We start from the raw sequence: 21,839 nt of genomic DNA on the forward strand, positions 1-21,839 counted from the left end.
AAATTTATTCGGCAGCGAAGTTTGCTCTTGGTAAACAGCCATATAATTAACGTACATTTCTTTTTTGGTGATTTTTTGAACATCTATATCTTTAAATTTATTTCTTCGCGATTACAAGCATCCGGATTGATTACGCAGTACGAAAGTATCTTGGGTTTTAACCCGAAGGATATTTGCATGAGCAAGTTTTCTTTAACAAGAAATTAATGTGTTGCACTCTTAATGAACTATTAGCTAATTAACAAGAGCTAGCAATGAGTTCTGTAGTGAAAAAAATCTTAATTTTATTCTTTAATTAAAGGAGTAAAGAAAACTACCTGCAAAGTTTTATCAAGATAATCCGGTTATTAATTATATCTTTGCGTAATTAATACGACTTCCGGCATACCACAGGCACTGAATATTTACGTTGCTGAAATAATTCCTCGATTGCTGATCGATAATGTGGGCGTACGAATATATATGTATATAAAACTGACTGCAAATGATTCATTCCTTTGTTAACTTTCAACTATATACGTATGACGAAAGTAGATAAATAATAGAAATATCTTTTGTTTGATCAATCGTTTGATTTTAAAGACTAAAGTAATTTTTTGTTTAAGTAAATTTTTTGTTTAATTTATTATCATCAAAGAATGTACGTGAAAATTTCAAATTTTACTTGAGAAATGCAAAATCATTTTGAAATTCATAATGTATATCATATGTGTTGCTAAAACTATGGTATAGAATATAGAACATATATGTGTATTTAACGTGTGTACTTTATATAGCTGTGGCAATATGTGTGCGTCATGTCACTAAAAATTTTCGGTAATGAGTAAACGATGAGACAGCGGCTGTTATTATCTATCTTGCAATGATCATCTCGATTCTACCGATTCGGTCAGTGGTTATTTACGTGTCATGATTACGGATAAATTAGTCATCGAGAAATATGCGGGAATCTTGTTTGATGATTGGAAAACAATGGGAGAGACTGAGGAAGGAATGTGGAGATCCTTTCGTTTTTCTCGCACGTGTTGTCACGTATCGAACATTCTTTGCTGATCAATACTTATTTCCCCCCTCCCTCCAGCGATGGATAATGCCTCATTAGAACACAAAATTTCATAAATTTTTAAAGAATACATCTCTCTCTGTGAAAAAAATATAATTCAAGCAAGGAGATGTTAAAGGAAAAATTTATTCTAAATTGGCTAAAGAATTGTAGATCAAAAAATAATTTTGATTGTGAGCGAAACTATTTTGCAAGATTTCTTAAGAGTTGTGGAGCTTTGACGTTTAAAATTGATTAGGCATCTTCGACTTTGCTTCGTTGTACTTGATAAAAATAAATTTAAAAATGCGAGAGATTATTAAATATATAAAAAGACAAATATAAATAAAAGTAAGTTTTGCTGAATTTCTTTAGAACATGAACAGAAGAAACAAAGAAAGAGATATATATATATATATATATATATTATTTTTAATAGAATTCACTTTGATTTTTGCAATATCATATAAATGATTAAAAATACATAATAATATATTTTATCATTTGTGTCAATTATACAAATTTACCTAAAGATCTCTTTTATTTTCGCTTTTTGATCACTTTTAACATTTTTGCCGAAAGGACATTAAAGAACATTATATTCTTAAATTACATCATCTCGCGTAAAAACATAAACACATGATGAGATAATGTCGATGATGTAAATGTCACGTTAATATAAATGAGAAATTTAGGCTGTTGATTGTTTTTAAGATTGCTTAATATTTATCAAAAGTGAGTCCATCGATGCATTACAAGAAAAATTATTTTATTTATTTTAGAAATAAATAAATTTTTTACGTGATAATTTCGGTACTTTCGACATAACGTGTAATAATTGCATAAAGTGCAATTATTAGGACAATGATGCAGTAATTTTTGCGAATTAAAAATATTTTTGAACTACTATTCCCTGAGTTACGCAATTTAATGTTTTTCATAATAAAATCATTAATTGACATTTTTTACTAATTTTCTAATGATTATTAAATATATTTAACGATTTTGTTGTAAGTCTTAATTTTAGTGTTAGGAAATTATTATTGTGATCCACTTACTTGACGATATAAATATTCACTCCATTTCACCTCACACGTCATTTGCGCCTCACTTTGAGATACATATGCGGACTTTTGTGATCTCATCGGTCAGCTGTTGCGGTGATTGAAGCTTTTCTGTGCAAGCACCGTCTTTTGTAAAATCGCGCATGTGCCGTCATGCTCTTTTCATAATATATTGCATGATTTAATGTAACTTTCCATTATGTGGCATAGTCCAGTTACTACGCGATGTGCAATAAACAGTCGGGGAAATGCAATCATACAAAATTGTTCCATTTCGCATTGCCGCTCGCAAAATTATCGTTTCGTCAAGAAACCGGATGTCGATAATCAGAGATGATTGTTACTCATCGCTTTTTGTGTACAGTTTAACAAGCCGATGATTAGCTTAGGTCGTTTCTTCGAAGTCATGCAATTAGTAGCAAATTAAGCAATATTATGGAATGATTGATGCATTCAATGTAATATGAAAAGACACATAATTATAATTTCTTTTTATTACATTAGTCTTATTTGTGTTATTTTCACTCTACAATATATTGAGTATATAAGAAAAACATAATTTATTATTTTCTACACTGAGAGAATTTTCTCTTAAAATTTACCCTGAAAATCATAGTAATCGTGGGACAATATGGTATGGAAAGAATTTTATGAGAATTTCTCTGATTAATATTTATCACAATAAAAATAATAATATCTATCACAATAAAATATAAAACATGTTTGATTAATTTTACTAAACTGCATAACAAAATTAATCAAACATATTTTATATTTTATATTGCAATAGATGTTGTTATTTTTATTGTGATAAATATTAATCAGAAATTCTCATAAAATTCTTTCCATACCATTGTCCCACGATTATCATGATTTTCAGGGTAAATTCTAAGAAAAAATTCTCTCTGTGTATGTACATGTATTCAAATGCAAAAATTTTTCTTGTTCAATTAACATATTTCAATTACGTTGTATTAAAAAGATGGAATTAAGTTTTATGCACATATAATTACACACACATAGACATACAAAATAAAGAAATTGATAAATATTATATAACATAATCGCGAAATTGCGTTTGCGCGAATCCACTATATGTAATGTTTATCAATTTTTTCAATTTTTCTAATTTTGCTCTTATTTTAATTTTTTTCTAATTCATGTATTATTATACATTTCTTTATTAATTTTTTCTTTAATCTAAAAACTTTATAAATGAATTTTATAAACTTTATAAGTATATAGTTCAAAAAATTAATCAAACATTTTTTTTCTATATCTCTTAAATAGATTTTCAGAGTTGAAAAGTATAACGCATTACTTATACGTTAATGTTACAGTTACCGAAAAAAAAAGAACTGTAAAAAGCGTACACGTATTTGCAAATAGTACAAAGAGATAGTTTCGTTGAAATCAGAAATTTCTGCAGGCATATTATATGGATATAAACTCGTGTAATAGGATCTCTCTCGCTCTCTTTCTCTGACAGATTTATAGATAAAAAATTAAAATTGGTGCCGAGTTGGCATTTTATGATACATCTAGTACGTTTGAATCGGATTTCTCATGACAAGTAACGAGCCAGCCTTGCGTGGAACGCATGTCGCGCGCGATTTGCGAAACGCGCGCGGCTTGCAGAACTGTCTGCCTACGCGCTGCGCTTTGCGCGCCATGCGCTTGCGACGAGATACCGGTTTGAAGTCCGGGACAAGGAACCGACGAAAAATTCTTGAACCGGTTCGCCGGCTGTTTCGTTTTGCACCTCGGATGTCTCGTGAAGGAGAGAGGGACGAGGGAGAAAAATCAGTTTAGAGAGATGAACTCCGAGACGTTCAAATCTTCTATAAATCGAGGCGATTTCGAGGAGGATGTCGGCGTAGAGAGGATGTTATGGATCCTCCTACGCAAACTGTACGGAAACGACATAATGAAAGGAAGTAGAAGGGAGATAAATGAGCTGTAGAGAAGAGTACATGCTTGTCTCGTTTGTCGAACATGTTCTGAAAACTGAAAACGACGTCTCAGGTTCACGGAAGATACGTGAAATGATAAACTATATAACAGTGATATAATATTTTGATCGTGATAATCAAACACACAATATTATCCAAAGAAATCTTTAATTTAATTTAAAATTATTAAATGTAGAGTAATTTTTTTTTTAAGTATAAAAAGAATTTAAATTTATAGAATTATTAAAAATATTTCTGGGCATATAACAATTAAAAAATGAATTAAAGTAATTCAAGAGATTAAATTTTTTCATGAAATGTTTAAAAAGATGTAACGAATTCTCTAATATTTATCATTTTTTAAATTCTAATTGGTATGTAATTAATAGATTCTTTGTGTGATAAAAGAGCTGGTAGCTTTAAACTTTAAACCAAATTTAACAAAATTATAAAATATTCCAACTACTCTAAACATTCTTTAAACGTCACATAGTTTTTATTTAGATTACTAATTTTAATATCATCTGCGACATCTGTTCAAATGTCTGTCACGCAATTTTATCTGTGCTGTCGTTATTTTTATTATATTTCGTTATATCATTCGTTAACATCACATAGGTATTAGAAATATTGCAACATTTTTTTTTTTCACTTAGAATTTGCGCGTGTATGTTTTCGCACGCGACTACGGTAAGATTAAGCAAAGAATAGATAGAATCGTATTTTTTCTGGAAGGTATTCTCTCGTATCCGGTCCATAGCGTAACAGCTGCCCGTCGAAAATAAACGAAGAAACGCGGACACTAGGACGCCATACAGGATACGTATCCTTCCCAGATTTTGATCCCGAAAAAGATCTTACCTGACCATATACTGACCCGTTGCGATCCCATATAGCTTGACAGTCCGTTATTGCTCTTTCACACAAATACACTGACCGACTAATTCTTAGCGGGATACACAAAGCGCAATCGGAAGAATTAAATATAGGCACAGGATGCGGTTAATAGGACGAGACATGAGTGAAAAGATGCTTTATTTTCATTGCGATTGTAATATTAGATCTTTTATCAACTTTTTTATGAAAGTCACACATTTATGTGTATCCAATTTTTTAAAAATCAATTTAAGAAACAAGGTGCTGCACGTGCAAAATGTGCATAATTATAGATAAAACAGTTATATATATAGTACAGAGAAAAGTTAATTTCTTTTATTCCGGTTTACATTAAACTTTTTATATTTGTGAAAGTTACTCTCTCTTTCTGTTTTTGTTAAGTTTTTGTCAACTTGATTTGAGATATCGTTTGACGATAATTTGCTTGGAGAATGCTGGATGTGATTAATTATAATGCGGGTGCGAGCTTTGAACGGTTAATTTATTATTTAAATTTACGTTCTTGCTGTCTCTAAATCGAGAAGGTGAAAGGCGAGAATGTATCGAATATGCACGCGCGAATTTATTTTGTTTTAACGATTGGGTCTAGTGCTTGGTCAATTATAAGATATTGACTAAACCTAATTAATGCAAATTATGCCAAGCAGAACGACATGAAACTCTTAATACTCTGCAAGCCAGAAACTCTGTAAGAAACGTAGCTAACATATGTTGACAATGTCGGTCTTAGAAATAAATTGCATACGATCTTATAACAATTTTATGTTAAAGGTCTTGTTAAAAAAAATTCATTTATATTTTTTATAACATCGAGAGAATTACGTCTGTCCTTCAATTATGTGTTATTTATTGCAATAGTTATTGTAGAGCACAATTATTCTTTTTTTTTTTTTTTCAAATATTCATACAAAATAAAGTTTTATTTTCTACGCATTCGAGATATCGAAATTGTATGAAAATTATATGAGAATATGATATACATTCTCCGAAAAATTTTCTCTATAATATTATTGTTTTGTTTTCCGACTCGATATGAAAAATCTAGATCTAGATGATCTAAACTAAACAAAAAATTCGATGATTACTGTGTGTATTTCATAATTTATGATGCGCACGATGACTTCGGTGACGTCACATAATCATGCCACTATAATTTTCAATTTAAAAAATAGGATGACGTATTTAAATGACGTATCTCTTCGTGGTTCCGGTATTACGTACCGGTATGTATGTACATACGATAAGAATCACGCAGAAGCGTGGGCGCGATCAAATGCACCATGATAGATAATGTGAACAGGCGCACGATAACTTCACATATTTATGTATCAGTAAATGTATAGTGTATCGGCGATTGCATAGCCATCACAAAATAAAGTTCAATCTATATGATCGTGAAACACGATTCGTTAAGCAACTTTCTGACAGGTGTTAATCAGTGACGTCAATGTGTTTTTCTCGATCACGCGTTCGAAGACGTGGAGAAATACCAGGTGATAAGACGCTCCTCGAACGATCGTGAAAAAGTATACATGTCTTTATTTTTTTATTTTTTTTTATCGCGTAATCTTCGCGATTAATCGAGAAGACAAAAGATTATGATAAAAAATTAATTTAGAAAATATCTGAAATAAGTACACCGTGAAAATGTTTGCTATGAATTCTTTTAAATCTACTAATCTCCTCTCGTGAATTTTACGTATGATTTTTTTTATGAAATGCTATATGCCATCTTTACTTAAGTAATATTTTTTTTTCTTACACCGCGCGCAATCTAGATTCGCACCTTGAACTGTTGACGCAAGTTTTTCTGACGTACTTTGTAAACCATTTGCATAGTAAAATGTTTTGCAAATACGAAGCTCTTCTTATCCACGTCTCGGTTTGCGTCATTTTTTTTACCACGCGTATTCGTGGCGAAGTAATGAGAGGCGCTGATATAACGCAACTTTACACGTAACTTATACGCGTAGAATGTTGCACCTCGGAGTAAGTTGTGTAATGGCATAATCATCTTTCAATAAGTATTCCCTCATATATTTTCACATTTGCTGAGTATAAAATATAGATTGCGTAACAAATTCTCTTTCAAAAACAAGGATATAGATCTGCAAGTGCTTTAGGCAATTGACGCAATTTCGTTACAAAAATGAATAATCATATTTTCATATATCAAGTTTTACTTTATTCATGTGTAAATCGAAAATACACCTCATGTATTTCCTATTTAAGTTGATTGATTTACACGAACACACAAGTTGCTAATAATTCTTCGTAAGGATCAATCACTAGTTGATGGAGAGTAAGAGTTGCTTACTCAGGGAAGAAGTAGTTTTCATCTAATTGGTGATTAATTCTATGCAAACGTCACGAATTAGGGTTAATTAAGTTTCAAGAATATTAATAGCTGACATACACAAATTTATGTGTTCTTCAGTTAATTTTAATGTATTTCCCTGAAGCAATGTTATTCCTCTAGTTACAGATATTTCACTTGAAGTTTATCTATTTAATGTCAAAGTCGAAAAGAATTGTGATAAGTAGTACATTTCCAGTTCAATTTCCAGTTAAATTAAAGGCAGTGTATTACTTTGTTATATACATTATGACATCAGAAATGAGGACATTTCTTCGATAAACCACGCTTTTATAAAAGTAATTAATCTACGGAAATTTAGGTTAAGACCTCGAAGAAAATTTCTTGTTTGCTTTTGATATCAGTCACCTTTGATATAATTAAATAGATTATATCAACTAGATTTTAAGAAAGAATTGGGTGTAAATATTAAAGAATCTATTTATAATCAAAATACGAAGAGTGTCCCTGATTTCTGAGATGTTTTATATAGCGTGTTCAATAATTTTTATCTTTGATTTTTTATTGCAAAATAGTTTTTTTATGATTTCTCATATATCAATTTTTATTAAATTTTTTATTAAACAAATATGGGGAGAATCGAACTTGACATCATTCGAGGTTTCTCTCGGTTGCAATAATCATAAATCTCTGTCGCGACACTTATCCTTACTTAACCCAGTTATACATTTAAATCCTTCGAAGTCGAACGTACGAGTATTTATCGAGAATCGAAGGTTGATGAGCGAATCCTCCATATGATCCATCGTAATCAATATATTCTGTTAGCGCGATCGGTGGCTGAAAAATTAATTGGTTTCCAGATAGAAAAATTTGCTGCGAAGAATCTCTGAGCTTATCTTTCGTTCGTCACTAATGAGAAGTAGTTGTAAACTAAACGTGCAAGAGATCGTTTTAGTTTTGGAATGTGTCATTAAAAACTTCAAGGTTTACAAGTATTTTTATCTCAATAATGAGGATAAGTTTTTAAGCATACAAACGTAAGAGAAAAAAACATACTATTTGCGCAAATAACTTATGTCACGTTATATATATATATACTGATATTATGAAATTCTATTTTTAATTTGGTTCCTTTTCATTAAAATTTTTTTTTCTTTTGATAAAAAAAAGAACATTTATCTCATCATAATTCTATATAAGATTTTTCGGTTTTGTTTGACACATACCTATTATAGCGTTACATTATACTTTTAAATACAAAGCAATTTTTAAAAAACACTGCTATTCATAATCGAGAAAAAATTATAACTTATAAATTTTAAATCAAGTGCAAAAATATCAACTATGGCGCCATTTCTTGACACGATGCTTTTATCGTGATGAAAAATTGCGTCGAATTACAGAGGCAGATAAGCTCTAGGACATGTGAGAACGTTCTCCGATAAAAGCGGGAACGGTGGCGGGAATGACGACAATACGAGTTTAAACCGGACTGGTGACTGACAATGAGCAACGAAAATACTGGAAGCGGCTGAGCAAACGGATTTCGACGATACCGAGCGATGAATTGGAATTCTTAAGATCGCGTCCCGGAAGTCGCGTCATCCGCTATATGATACGCTTCCGGTACGGTACGTTGCAGTGTTTGCACAAACGAATTCCAGGGAGATGTCTAAACGTTTCTAAAAAGTCACGACTAGCGTCATCAGCTTGAAACATATTTATTAATAATACCGTTATATTTTTTAATTGAGCGTTCTCGTATAATTTCTTTTACTTTAATTTATGTCTCTACACACACACAAAAAAATGTTAATATAAAAAAATCTTAACTCATCAGAAAATCCGAAAGGATATCGTGTTTCAAGGAAATAGGAAATATTCAATCATTAAGATACTAATAGGCTTTGCGAAATTTTGTTGCGTAAAGCGATAAATGCTAGTCTTTATGTTTTCGGTGAAATGTAAACAGGAAGGCAGATAACATACATGTCGTTTTTTTTATAATGCAACATTTAAAAGATAGGGAGTTTTAAAAAGATGCAGTTTATCTTTATATTCCCTTGTAATTTGATCTATCAATCAAGAGAAAAATAATAATATTACATATATTTATTTAAAAAATTTAATAAAAAAAAATTTTAGATATGTATACGTGCATATATTTATGGATTTTATATTGTATTTTTTTTCGTAAAACACACACAACACACACACATCTAGATAATAATAGCGAACAACAGTATTTTTGAGGAGAACGCCATTGCGAAAAATGGAGAGAAAAATATAATCTTTTTCGAATTGAACCAAGGATTAAGTCGTTTGCGCGGTTAACTGCATGGTCAATCTTTCATGCGGAGAATCGAAAGATGCACGCACGTGGCGGCAATCGGCTCTCTCGAAGTAATACCGATATTTTTCAAGATAATCGTACCCACCCCGAGACGCCCCTTTCGAAGAGGCTTATACAAGGTGTCAGCCTTTGTCGCGAGCGGTGTCGTCGGAAAAGATCTCGGCGAGATCCCAGCGTCGATTTGTTTGTAGCCGGAGCATAGAACACGAAAATCCGGAAAAAGCGGATTTACTATGAATGGATCCGCGGAAAAAACGACGAATGAATGCGCCGGATGTACGCGGTAATGGATCGCTTTACGACCGACTTCCGGGACATATTTTACTTTACCTGCTCCGAGCGAACTTCTGGCCAGCATCACGATTTTTCGACGCAAGAAAGAAGGGCTCGTGGAGCAAAAAGGTCCATGCAGCTGCCCCTTCCCCCCATTTTTTTTCATGCCATTGACCGGTTTCCGATCGACCACACGCTATATGAAAAGAGATGCTTACCCCTTTGCTTCTTTCTTGCGAAAGACGCGTAGTAGTTTTCTTAGCCAATTGTCGACGAATATTTTAAGATGAATGATCATGAGAATATTTTAAGATAGGTGATCATGTGAGACGTTTTGTCATTATAAGATGGTTTTTATAATTCTTTTTCGTATACTCAAATCTTTATTCGTTGAAAGAAACATCTGAATTATGCATCTGCTGTTCCCACATTTCGTTGTTTCTCAATTATAGAGGAATTGAGGAATTATTTGTGAACTTTTTGGATAAATCGATCTTGGTGTCCGATGACGAAAAGACCATTATGAAAATCATGCGTTAAGAAGAAACCGAGACGGAATCATCTCAGAATTTTTATGCGCGCGTTGCCCAAGATGCGATGGCTTGTTGCGACAGAGAATGTCCTTAGGCGTTCCCTTTCAAGATCGAAGATGATGTAGATTTCAGATGACTAATCGCGATCGTGTCATTTATACGTCACGTGAGTGACGACACACGTGAGTTTATTGTCTCGTGTCGTGAGACGTTTCTATCGAACATTCTATGTTTCGTAAGAATGCACGCAAACAACACTAATCCATTTTACATATTCGCAATATAATATATTATATTTTTATCGTACAACTTTTTATTTGACGTCTTAAACGATACATTCCTTAATGAATTTCAAAAGAGATGTTTATGCCAATTTTATTATAAACATTCATATATATACATGTATCTATTTGAAAAAAAGCACGTAGACCATTATTGCTCTCTCGTTTCTTTAATTTGAATAACGATTGATGATAATAATTAATACTCGAATAAATCCGAGATGCGCGCGATGACAGTTGAGAAATTGAAATTTCTCTTAGGTGATTTTTTTTCAACTAGCATGTACATACATGCATCTGTGACGCAAATGAGGCCATATCAGCGTCAATGTCACTGATGCAATCCACGAGCAGATGTATATACAGGCAGGTCATAATACTCGTTGCAATCGACGATATATAGACACTCATTATACTCTCCCGCAAGAAATTTCGCGCTAAATCACCATACAAGTCCAGAATTATTCGGTTAATTACCGCGTTGGACCGTAATCGCGGACACACGACGCGGAGTAATTAGACACCGGCGAGCGTTGTATCGTGTCCCCCGCATATACAACTATACGATGATTACGATTAACACTGGCAAAACGATTGCGCAAAATAACGAACGAGAATTTCTTCACGAATTGGAACGCATAAAACAAAACGAGGGGCTCGCCTATGTGTTCTCACAAAGGCGCGAGGTGCCTGAAATCCGAGTGAAATCCAATCGCCTTCTTAATCCGATCAATTCTACCGCGCCAGGTACATACAATGTGGTAATGTGTTGGTACATACAATCGTGAGCACATAACATGCACGTGTGTGCCGTGCCCTCACGATCTCGGATTTAGCAATCTGTATACATATGTATATACCTCGAAAGGATTTGGCAACGAGAACGAAAGATCGATGGACCGCCTCCCTGTTGTGCCGCATCGAATTCAATATTTACCGAATCTTTGGCGGAAAGTCGCCTTTTAAAAAGGTTTGTTATTGTTCTCTGTGTGACTCTTCAGAAAAATATTTTTGACAATATAGACGAAAAGAGCGATTTTCTCCTGGACGGATGTTTTTTTCGGATTAGCTCTCTTTGTGCACAACAAACTAATAAATCAAGAAAAACGAATAGGACTAAGGATAAATCCGGATAAATCGCAAAAGTGACATAGAAATCTCAATACGAACTGTTTTTCAAGACACATTATATATATATATATTTTTTTTTAATAATAATAATATACCTATATAATAATAATTTTCTTTCGATGCAAAAATAATTTTAATCAATCGCTGCTGTTTGAAGTTCGATTTTAAATTATGATGTTCATTCGTCTTTCATCTAAACCTAAACAAAGCTTCTCCATCTTTAAATAATCTTTTAATAATGGAGATAAAATAAAAATATTTATTTTACACAAAATAATTTTTTATTATATTAAATTATTCTAATTTTCTCTATTTTGATATTTTTTAATATCTTGTTTAGCTTCGATAATTTCTTCAGTACTTTTTTAAGATTAATTTTAATTTTTAATATTGCTTTTCGATTTTTTTTATATAGAGTCGTCAATGACAGTCAGATTATTCACAGCTAAGATAATTCATCGATAATTTTCCACGCTTCGTCGTCTCTCAATCGAAGGTTACGATTATTTAGGTCGCGGACACCAACGAATTAACCGTTCAATCCTTCCGCTCTTGGTCCCCCTGACCTTCTCTCGTAGCCTCTGTTCTCTTTTTTCCCCTCTTTCTCTCTTTTTCTCTCCTTCTCTAATACTCTTTCTGCCTCTTTGTCGCTTGTTAACGTTGTCATTGCCATCGTCACACCACAACGATCGTATATTATATACATATATACTATTGCAGTATCATACGCAACATTGTACTACATTTCTGTCATACATTAAGAAAAAAGATAAATTGTCATAAAAATCCATTCTTATCACATTAAATACCTTGATTTTTGAAATTACGGATGTGCCTTAATATTTTAAGTTTTTTCTATCTTATACGACCAAAAATAAAATTATTTTAATTTTATTATTTATTTCTAAAATAATATGTACACACTACGTTTCTTTTTTTCCTAAATTTTAATATTGATTGATCTATAATCTATGTATTGATGAATATAATAGATTATATTAGGAGTCATTTATGCGCTAATATTATATTTAGACAAGTAAAAAATATCACATGCGTAATAATAGTTTAATATTTATTGTGTTTCAGGTTTTTTTTTAATGCACAATGAGCAGCGACGGGAATAGCGGCGAGAAAACGGATCCGGGCGCTATCAGACACGGGAACTTCATGAATTATTACCAATTCCATCCTGCGGAAGAGCGCGTGCGGCAACTTCCGCGTGGCGTGTGGCAGCGGCGACGGGACGCTCATCCGGCCCGGAAATACGCGGGTCTAGACGTCGGCTGTAACGCCGGGGTAAGAACGGCACATCTGTCGGGGGGTCAGGCATCCAAAACGGGATGAGACTTGGCCTTCGTGATCCGAAACTACAAACGGCGCGTCTAATTTTGAGTCGAGTTATCCCTTTTCAGGTACCGACCGCGCGCCATCCGCTTCCGGAATCCGTATCCTTTGTCCTTGTTCTACAAATTTCCTGCACGTATATTCGTGCTTTTCTCTCTGCCTATTAAAGCTAACGCGTTTTCCTAATTATACGGATTGCTTCTCGCAAATGTCATGTTTCCTTTTAACCGGAGATTATTTTCGGATAATTGGAGAAATCATATTAAGAAGACGTGACATTTAACTAATCCGATAACTATTTTAAATTTAAATAATTAATAAAATACAAATTGGATATTTTATTTTCATATAAGCTATCAATTTATGATCTTTTAGAATGCTGTTTAATTATATTAACAACAAATTTTTCTCTTTTTCAATGAATTTTAGCAATACTTTATCTTAAGAATACAAAAATTAGTCTAAAAGATTTAAATACAATTTTTAAATTTATTTAATAATCATTAAAAAATTGCGAAAAATTTTCCATACAATTTTTCCTAAGTAAATATGAATTTGAAATTCGACTCTCTGAAATTCATAGCTCTGAAAGATCTCATCTATTTAAATCCAATACCTTGTATATTTATATATTTAATTCTACTCTCCGTGTTTTTGCAGAATCTCACATACATGTTATACGACTTCCTCGAGAAGTCTATGTCCCAAGATCAACCCAAGATCTCTTTAATCGGTGTGGATCTCGATCCGATTTTGATCGAGAGAGCGCTCGAGAGCAATCCACGCCCGGATCGCCTGACCTTCGAGTGTCTAGACTTTTTGTCTGATGATTGCGGCGAGACGCTGAGGAGGTATCTGGCGCAGCTTCACAAGACGCGATTCGACGTGGTGTTCTGCTTCTCGATCACTATGTGGATTCATCTGAATCGCGGCGATGAGGGTCTGGAGGAGTTTCTACGAAAAGCTTGCGATCTATCGGAAATGATCGTCATCGAGCCGCAGCCTTGGAAATGTTACAGAAACGCGTCGAGAAGACTGCGAAAAGTGAAATCGGAGGACTTTCCGCTGTTAAAGGAACTGAAGTATACCGGCGATCCGACGCAGCATATTGAGGACATTTTGACGAGGCTGTGCGATTTTCGAAAAGTCACCATCACCGCGTGTAACGATTGGGGACGCACACTTTTGATTTACGAAAGAAAATAGCGATCGTAAAATCAACTCGCTCAAAAGACGAGTTACTACATTTCTGTTACATTATAATTAAAAAAGACTAATACGAGAGATTTAAAAAAAAGATGAAACAAATTTATGAATAGATAATTATGTATTACAAACTAGATGTATGTTTTAAAAAAGTGAGATTTCCAAAAAGAAACATACTAAATTCCTAATTTTAAATATTAATACATAATATATATTTATGCGAAATATAATCTTATCGAATAAATAATAGATATGGTAAATATCTTTAACAAAGTGTGCCGGTAAAATAAAAAATTAGAGAACGTGGTTCGCAAAAGAGATACGAGATGGTGCTAACGAATTCGCCGCCATGTCACAATCTTCTCAGAACGCTCGTAATCGAAAACTAACAACAAACAATAATAACAACATGAACTCTGCGAGCAAGGTGAGTATAAAAGCCGTTGTTGACTTTGGCCAGTTTCTTTGTATTTCGTGCTTTGAATCTTTTGCGAGTCGTGCGTAAAGCGTTTCGACATTATGAAAAAATCCTCAAAGGTTGCCTCGACTTCAGTAATGATTCCTTCTTCGAAGTTATGTTGAAGGATTTTCTTTGATTAATTCTTTAATTGTACTTCTTCGTAAAAAATATTTTAATTTACATTCGATACTTGTGTGGAGATTGTATATTGTATTTAAAATATATTACAATTTGTATAAAGAAAAACAATTTATCGTGTCGTTAGGTTAAGCCAACTATACTGGTTATCATGTTTACTGTCTGTGGTTTTCTTCAAATTTTTTTCTTCCTATTTTTGTACTATTATATCTGCTTATAATTATAATTAGTAAGAAAATAAAAGTTTGTGAGAAATTAACAGATTGCTTTACATCTTTAGATGGTTTTTAGCTACAACATTGCAATATTAACCATAATATAATGAATAAAACAATAACGAGGAATTTTAATACAGTTATCATCAATGAATGTATGTACAATGTACATAACAGCTAGAAAGAAAAAACTATTTGCTTTTAGGTGGGTGAAATCTTCACCGCAGCTGGTGTGGCCTTTAACAAACTAGGTGAACTCACAATGCAACTGCATCCAACTTCAGATTCGCTAGCAGGGTATGTTAAATATAAAAAATATGATCGCGACCTGTAAGATAGAATATTGTTTAGTGATAGAAAAATATAAATTTCTAATTAGAATATATGATCAGAATAACAAGCGTATTTAATAGTAAGCAAGAATCACATGAAAAATTAGTAGTTTATGTCATGATTATCATGGCAATTTATAATGCAAAGTAATTTTTTGGTTGTGTACATCAAACTTTGTTTGAAGATGGCAAAAGATAGGAAATAATGATCCAGTATGAAATTTGCGAAGAACAAAGCAAGATATCTGGTAATTTTTCATGATTTTCAAATCATATTATTGTTTAAAAAATAAAAACTTTTTATTATAATGTTTAAATTTGAAAATTAATTAGAGATGTTTATGAGGTTAAATGAGGAAGTGTAATTAAATCAAGAAGTTTTTTATTTCTTTGGAGAGTTTTTACTTTTCTTAATTATTCTATATCTAATTACATATTATTGAATATATTCTTGTAATGTTTAAAAGATTAATTCAAACTCGCTCTTTTTCATTTATATAATTAGTGTTGGTCATTATATTGCATAAGTGAATTATTTTCAAAGTATCCAAAATCAATACAAAAATTTTCTTGTTTCCAAGAAATTTGCAGTGTACACCATCAGAGTATTACTCTGTATTATTACTACAAACCCCATGCTCTTTTCATAATTTCCCCCTCGATGCGTAGTAAATGGACTGAGGAGGACATTGAGATGCTCCGTCACTCAGTAAGGGCTTTCAGCGAAGAGTTGAACAAAATAAGCGAACACATCAAGAGTCGGACGGTGTAAGTTTTCAAAGGCTGCCACTGAGGCAGTCAGTCCGAATTTTACAGCGAACGTATTGCTCTCTTTTCCAGTTCTCAGATACGAACCACCTTGAAGAAGAAAGCATTCGAAGAAGCCGGGATATCCGTTAGACAACAACAGATTCTTCCTCAGCAGACGCAACAATCGACATTAGTTCAGCAACAAGTCATTAAGCAGCAATCCACATCGGGAAATCAAAGTTTGATAGGAAAATCGGCGGAAGTGACGCTTAATATGTTGAACGCACCTGAAACGGAAGTGGATGTCGAAGGACTTCCCGAGGAATGTCAAGTGAAACTTGAATTCGAAGAAGGCGCTACCGAGGAAGTTACTGGTTAGCTTTAGTACTGTTAACTTATTGCCTAAGTTAACTGAGTAAACTGAGCTAAGGACTTGACGATACCAAGTTTTCTATCATCTGATTGTTCATGAACATTGATCGTTAAAATTTTAACTAGTTTTAAGCATCTTGATCGCATATAAGCTCATAAGTTACCTTTTTACAATAAATGTATGAAAATCTAATTTAATATCATCGTTTTCATCGTATAAGCTTGAAATGGACATCCTTGGATTTCTTGACAATTTTTATTTTGATGAATACTTGAAAAATTTATACTTGTTTATCCTCAAGTATAATTTTTATAAAACAACTAATACAGTACTGTTAATGTACATATAAATTAACAAGTACATATAGATTAGAGATTAGAGTATAATTTTTATTATAAGAAGTTTACTTTATTTGAGGAATAAGCGTAATTTACAACGTTCAGAAAAAGATGATTGGAGCTTGCAATAATCATTAAATAATGATTCTTATGGATAGATTTATTACAGATTAATTTTTCTATATATTTCTTTCTATTAAAATTAAGTAATATACGTAAATCAGTGCGAATGCAATTGAGCAATAATATTAAATTTAATAATTGAAATAAAATGTAGAAAAATCGTGAAAACGATTTATATGAGATTTTTATAGATTAGTATAATCGAAACATTTTTGCTTTAAAAATTTATATGCAATAAATTGTATTTTTTAAATTTATTATCAAGAACATTATTGGCGCAAGAAAAATTAGTATAGTTATTTCGTTTCGTGCCGTTGATACGCGCCTCTCTTAGGGATTTTAGTGCGGAGAATTTAGCCTGCAGCTGATTCTCGGGTGGGATTCTGGGATGACGCATCCGTGCGTCGACTGACAGATTAATCAACAATCATGGTATTCGGCTGCTGCGGGATGCGCTCGGAGTAGTTTGTCGGCGTCGTTCCTCGATCGCGGTGCCGCCGATCTCATTTTTACATAATTGTGCGATGTAAAAGGAAAGGAATAAGATCGCCGCGCGTCCCGCAAGACACGAATTGCTTGAATTCGACTTTGTATACGTAGCGTGTAAGCTCTTCGGATATTCGACGACAACAAAGCAGCAGACAATACAACGAGGCATGGAGGGAGGCGTGGCGGAAAATTCTGTTAGCACCGAGATGGACAGGTCCGAGGACGAGATGGCCCTGCAAGGATGCTGCAGTCCCAAGAAAATGCCCTATCGATTTTTGGGCCTGGCGCTTATGTGTCTACTCGGATTCGGTATGAACTGACGTAACTTCGCAGATGCGTTGTTTACGCGTCGCTTTATCTGTCATCACACAGCTGTAATGGTGTCACTGTCAAAAGAGCGAATTGCTATCGCGACGATAACGACGAACAAGATACATCGAATATTTTATTGTTTACTATCGCGAGATTGTATGTCGCGTTTCAGATTTGTATGTCTTTTCTCGCGTTCTTTGTATTCTTGTATTACCTGACATATATCTTTATTTAAAAATGTATTTTATTCTGAACAAAATTGTTTAACTCTCTTGAGTTTTGTTTGTACAATATTATTATACATTTTTTAATATTGAACTTTATATATAGCACATATTTAAAATTAAGATTTATATAATTTGACATATGGGAATATAGATATTAGATACTTTTAGCCACATTTATAAAAAGAAACAATAATATATAATAATACATAATAATACATTATAATACATAATAATACATAATATTTATTTGATATATTTTGTTTGTCTTTTTCTAAATTTATAAAAAAAATTTTAGTTGCAATTTAATAGTCAAAATTAAAAATAAAGAAAGCGAGACAAAAAAAATTAATTAATGGAATTGTTTGCATCTCATTTAGGTTTTTTGCTATTAATTAGAGAAAAATTTGACACTGTTTAGATAAGACATATCATGAATGCTCTCTTTGTATGCTTTATCATGTTTCTTTCTTTATCTGCCATATGTTATGTAAATGATATTAGAACTTATGACGCATAATGGAATTATGCATATGTAATAATACCTTCATTTAATGAACTTTAACTTTTAGTAAATTTTAATTCATTTAATAGAAGTGTGTTGTATAAATTTCTTTTAAAAAAATGTGTTTCTTTACAAGATTATGTTCTAGCAAATATTTCAATCGTTATATATCTTTCATTTCAGGATCGTACTTTTGTTTTGATAATCCTGGAGCATTACAGGATAATTTTAAAACTGACTTACATATGTCAACTAGCACATTTGTTTTGCTATATTCCATATATTCCTGGCCGAATGTCATTCTCTGCTTTATTGGTGGATTCTTATTGGACAGTGTCTTTGGAATTCGGCTAGGTACTGTGATATATATGGGACTTACATTGATTGGCCAAATCATTTTTGCAAGCGGTGCCATGGTTGATGATTTTTGGCTAATGATGTTCGGCCGATTTGTCTTTGGGTATGCATCTGTCTAAATATTACAATTATTACGTATTCTTTTATAAATTAGAATGGAAAACTATTTCTTTCTTTTTTTCCAGAATCGGCGCAGAATCGTTAGCAGTTGCCCAGAACAGTTACGCAGTTCTGTGGTTCAAAGGTAAAGAATTAAACATGGTGTTCGGACTGCAGTTGAGCTTCGCGCGAGTAGGATCGACTGTGAACTTCTTAGTAATGGAGCCAATATACAATTATGTATCTAAATATTATAAGGGCCCAGAGTGCATCGGCATAGTTCTCTTCCTCGCTGCTGGAACTTGCGTGATTTCGATGATATGCGCGTGTATATTAGGCCTCATGGACAAACGCGCTGAGAGACTGCTTCGACGAGGAGAGGGACAAGAACCGCAAGTCGTTAGTCTGAAGGATGTGAAGGATTTCAAGCCGATCTTTTGGCTGATTGCAGTCATTTGCATTGCTTATTACGTCGCGATATTCCCCTTTATCGCTTTGGGAAAGTAAGTGCATAATAAACAATTATTGTATGTATATGTATAGAATGATTTTCAAATCGCATTAATCAAGCGTATAAAATATTTTTTAGAACAGTATTGATAACGATATCATATTACGCGATTCATTTCATTCGAATAAGAATTAACTCTTGCTCGACTCTTCATTTATAATTTTACATATTAGAAAAGGAATTAATAATTTTTTTTTGTCTTTAGGGTATTTTTTGAACGGAAATACGAATACGATCCATCTGCTGCAAACACGGTGAATTCTCTCGTTTATTCGATATCGGCGATAGCATCACCTTTGTTGGGTTACTTAGTAGATAGAGCAGGAAAAAACGTATCATGGGTGTTTATTAGTATTTGTATGACTATCCTTGCACATGGATTGCTTGCATTTACCTATTTGAATCCCTATGTGTGTATGATTCTCATGGGATTGGCGTATTCCATGCTCGCTAGCAGTTTATGGCCTTTAATCGCTCTTGTCACACCAGAGCATCAACTTGGTACTGCTTATGGAATGTAAGTATATTTATTGCTCATTGTAATGGAATAATACTTAATGGTAAAGAAAATATTGATGTATAATCTATTTTTTTATAGAGCACAAGCTGTACAAAATTTAGGTCTTGCTGTAGTATCAATTGTAGCTGGTATAATTGTCGACAAAGGAGGATATTTAATGCTCGAGATGTTCTTCCTGGGTTGGCTCTGGAGTGAGTATTTTTGCGAATTTGAAATTCGAATAGTCAACGCACATTTTCGTATGTTATAAGTTATAACGCAAAATTTTTTACATATTGCAATCAGTTTCGTTGATAACCGCTGGCGCGATCTGGGTATCGGACATAGCAACAAGCGGTGGTTATCTCAACATGACACCAGGACAAAGAGAACGATATGAGACACTTCGATGTACGCCTGAGAGTTTGGAGCGAGAAAAATTATTGTCGTCCGAGTGTACATCGGATTTCTCAGCGGACAGTCTTATGCAACCACAATCTGATATCAGTATACGAAACCGTTATTTGTCTCGTATTGGTGCAATGGTAAATCTATTTTACGATATTAAGATGTTATATATATTTTTGTTTTATATGAGAAATATGCACATACACATATATTAAGATAATTTAAGATAATTTTTAAAAAGAAAACGATAATCTAATTTTATTTTGCCAGTATTATTTAATCTTGCAAAAAGTATATTTTTCTGCGTCATTAATATCATATAACTGATAAGAAATTAAAGATATGAATTTCAACTTTAATATTAATAATCTTTCTAAATTGCAGGTGCCACCACATGCAGTAACGCCGATTCATCGAGCATTACGATGATACGCATGATCTAGTTGCAAATTTATGATATAAATAGGTACGTAAAAGAGTTAAATCTCGTTGAAGTGTCTGCTCACTGTGTCTTCCTATTATACACAGCTTGATCTGTGATAATTTCGTAACGCAATTAAATCGAAATTCTGTTTTAACAATGTTTCGAAATATTTTTTTAATCGAAGTCGACTTATACATATAGTTTACATGAAACTTTATGACATATTTTACACGAAACTTAATGACTATGTTCAGTTACCAATGAATATTAATAACTTACGAGTCATTCTTTTTATACCTTTAGTTTTAAGAACAAGCGTTACGGGATTACTTAATTCATAAGATAATGTAACATATATATATATATCTTATCATGTGTAATATATCTTGATGTAATATTGTAATAAATGAATGTTCGCGATCTCTCCAATTATTCTTTCTTTTCTTTTTTTTTAAGTATTTTAGTAAAATAGTGAATCGTATCGACGTTATTTCAATTGTTATTTCGTGTATATTTTTGTAATGTTTTGCGCGTTGTAATGTTTTAAAGAAAATTTTTTAACAAAAGTCTGGCTGAATATTTCGTGATTCTAAATATATACTGCGTGACACGCAATATAATGAAAAGATATGCGCGTATTATTGCCAGCATTAAATCGGTAATAAAATTTAATTTATCATTAGCCAAAGACAACATAGACATAATTTGAAAATTTGGTCTTTTTTAAAGCTAATTCTTACTTTATTTTTTTTTTATGAAAAAGTATTTAAAACAATACTATATATTTGTGTGAATTGTTCAGTGCATTTATAACAATGATAATAAAATATATATATTTCAAAGAACATGGAGATTGAACTTCTTGAAATATATATTTTGAAATTAT

The 21,839-nt window shown here is 32.6% G+C and overlaps 2 protein-coding genes across 8 annotated transcripts in view; both read left to right on the plus strand.

Annotated features, from left to right (window-relative positions):
* LOC145937684 (BPTF-associated chromatin complex component 1) overlaps positions 1-16,861 on the plus strand; it is a 29,971-nt gene extending 13,110 nt beyond the window's left edge. For 2 of the 7 annotated variants that reach the window (XR_014425618.1, XR_014425609.1), the window contains exons 3-6: positions 12,933-13,142; positions 13,851-14,823; positions 15,415-15,506; positions 16,211-16,258. Coding sequence is in view for 2 of the 7 variants with exons in the window: in XM_083041170.1 (XP_082897296.1) it covers positions 14,806-14,823; positions 15,415-15,506; positions 16,211-16,309; positions 16,382-16,670 (498 nt within the window). In the remaining 5 variants the exon portion in view is untranslated. Of the gene's footprint in view, positions 1-11,059; positions 11,686-12,932; positions 13,143-13,850; positions 14,824-15,414; positions 15,507-16,122; positions 16,310-16,381 lie in introns of those variants that run through there. The other 5 variants (XR_014425640.1, XR_014425633.1, XR_014425626.1 and 2 more) reach the window with 5 other exon arrangements.
* A 605-nt stretch (positions 16,862-17,466) lies between these two features.
* On the plus strand, positions 17,467-21,351 carry LOC145937492 (lysosomal dipeptide transporter MFSD1). The gene is made up of 7 exons (XM_083040565.1): positions 17,467-17,923; positions 18,839-19,115; positions 19,198-19,614; positions 19,828-20,139; positions 20,221-20,333; positions 20,428-20,666; positions 20,914-21,351. Exons 1-7 carry the CDS (start codon positions 17,782-17,784, stop codon positions 20,956-20,958), a joined length of 1,545 nt encoding a protein of 514 aa, XP_082896691.1. The 5' UTR covers positions 17,467-17,781; the 3' UTR covers positions 20,959-21,351.
* Positions 21,352-21,839: the final 488 nt, after the last annotated feature.

The sequence above is a fragment of the Prenolepis imparis genome, unplaced genomic scaffold (assembly GCF_030444845.1).
Source record: "Prenolepis imparis isolate NDT839.2.m4 unplaced genomic scaffold, iyPreImpa1.0 SCAF_1, whole genome shotgun sequence".
Classification (NCBI taxonomy): Eukaryota; Metazoa; Arthropoda; class Insecta; order Hymenoptera; family Formicidae; genus Prenolepis; species Prenolepis imparis.

Coding starts and splice junctions, on each gene's coding strand:
- LOC145937492 (XM_083040565.1), top strand. CDS start 17,782: ATGGAGGGAGGCGTGGCGGAAAATTCTGTTAGCACCGAGATGGACAGG. Junction 17,924..18,838: donor TATGTGTCTACTCGGATTCG/GTATGAACTGAC, acceptor CTTTCATTTCAG/GATCGTACTTTTGTTTTGAT. Junction 20,140..20,220: donor CTTGGTACTGCTTATGGAAT/GTAAGTATATTT, acceptor ATTTTTTTATAG/AGCACAAGCTGTACAAAATT.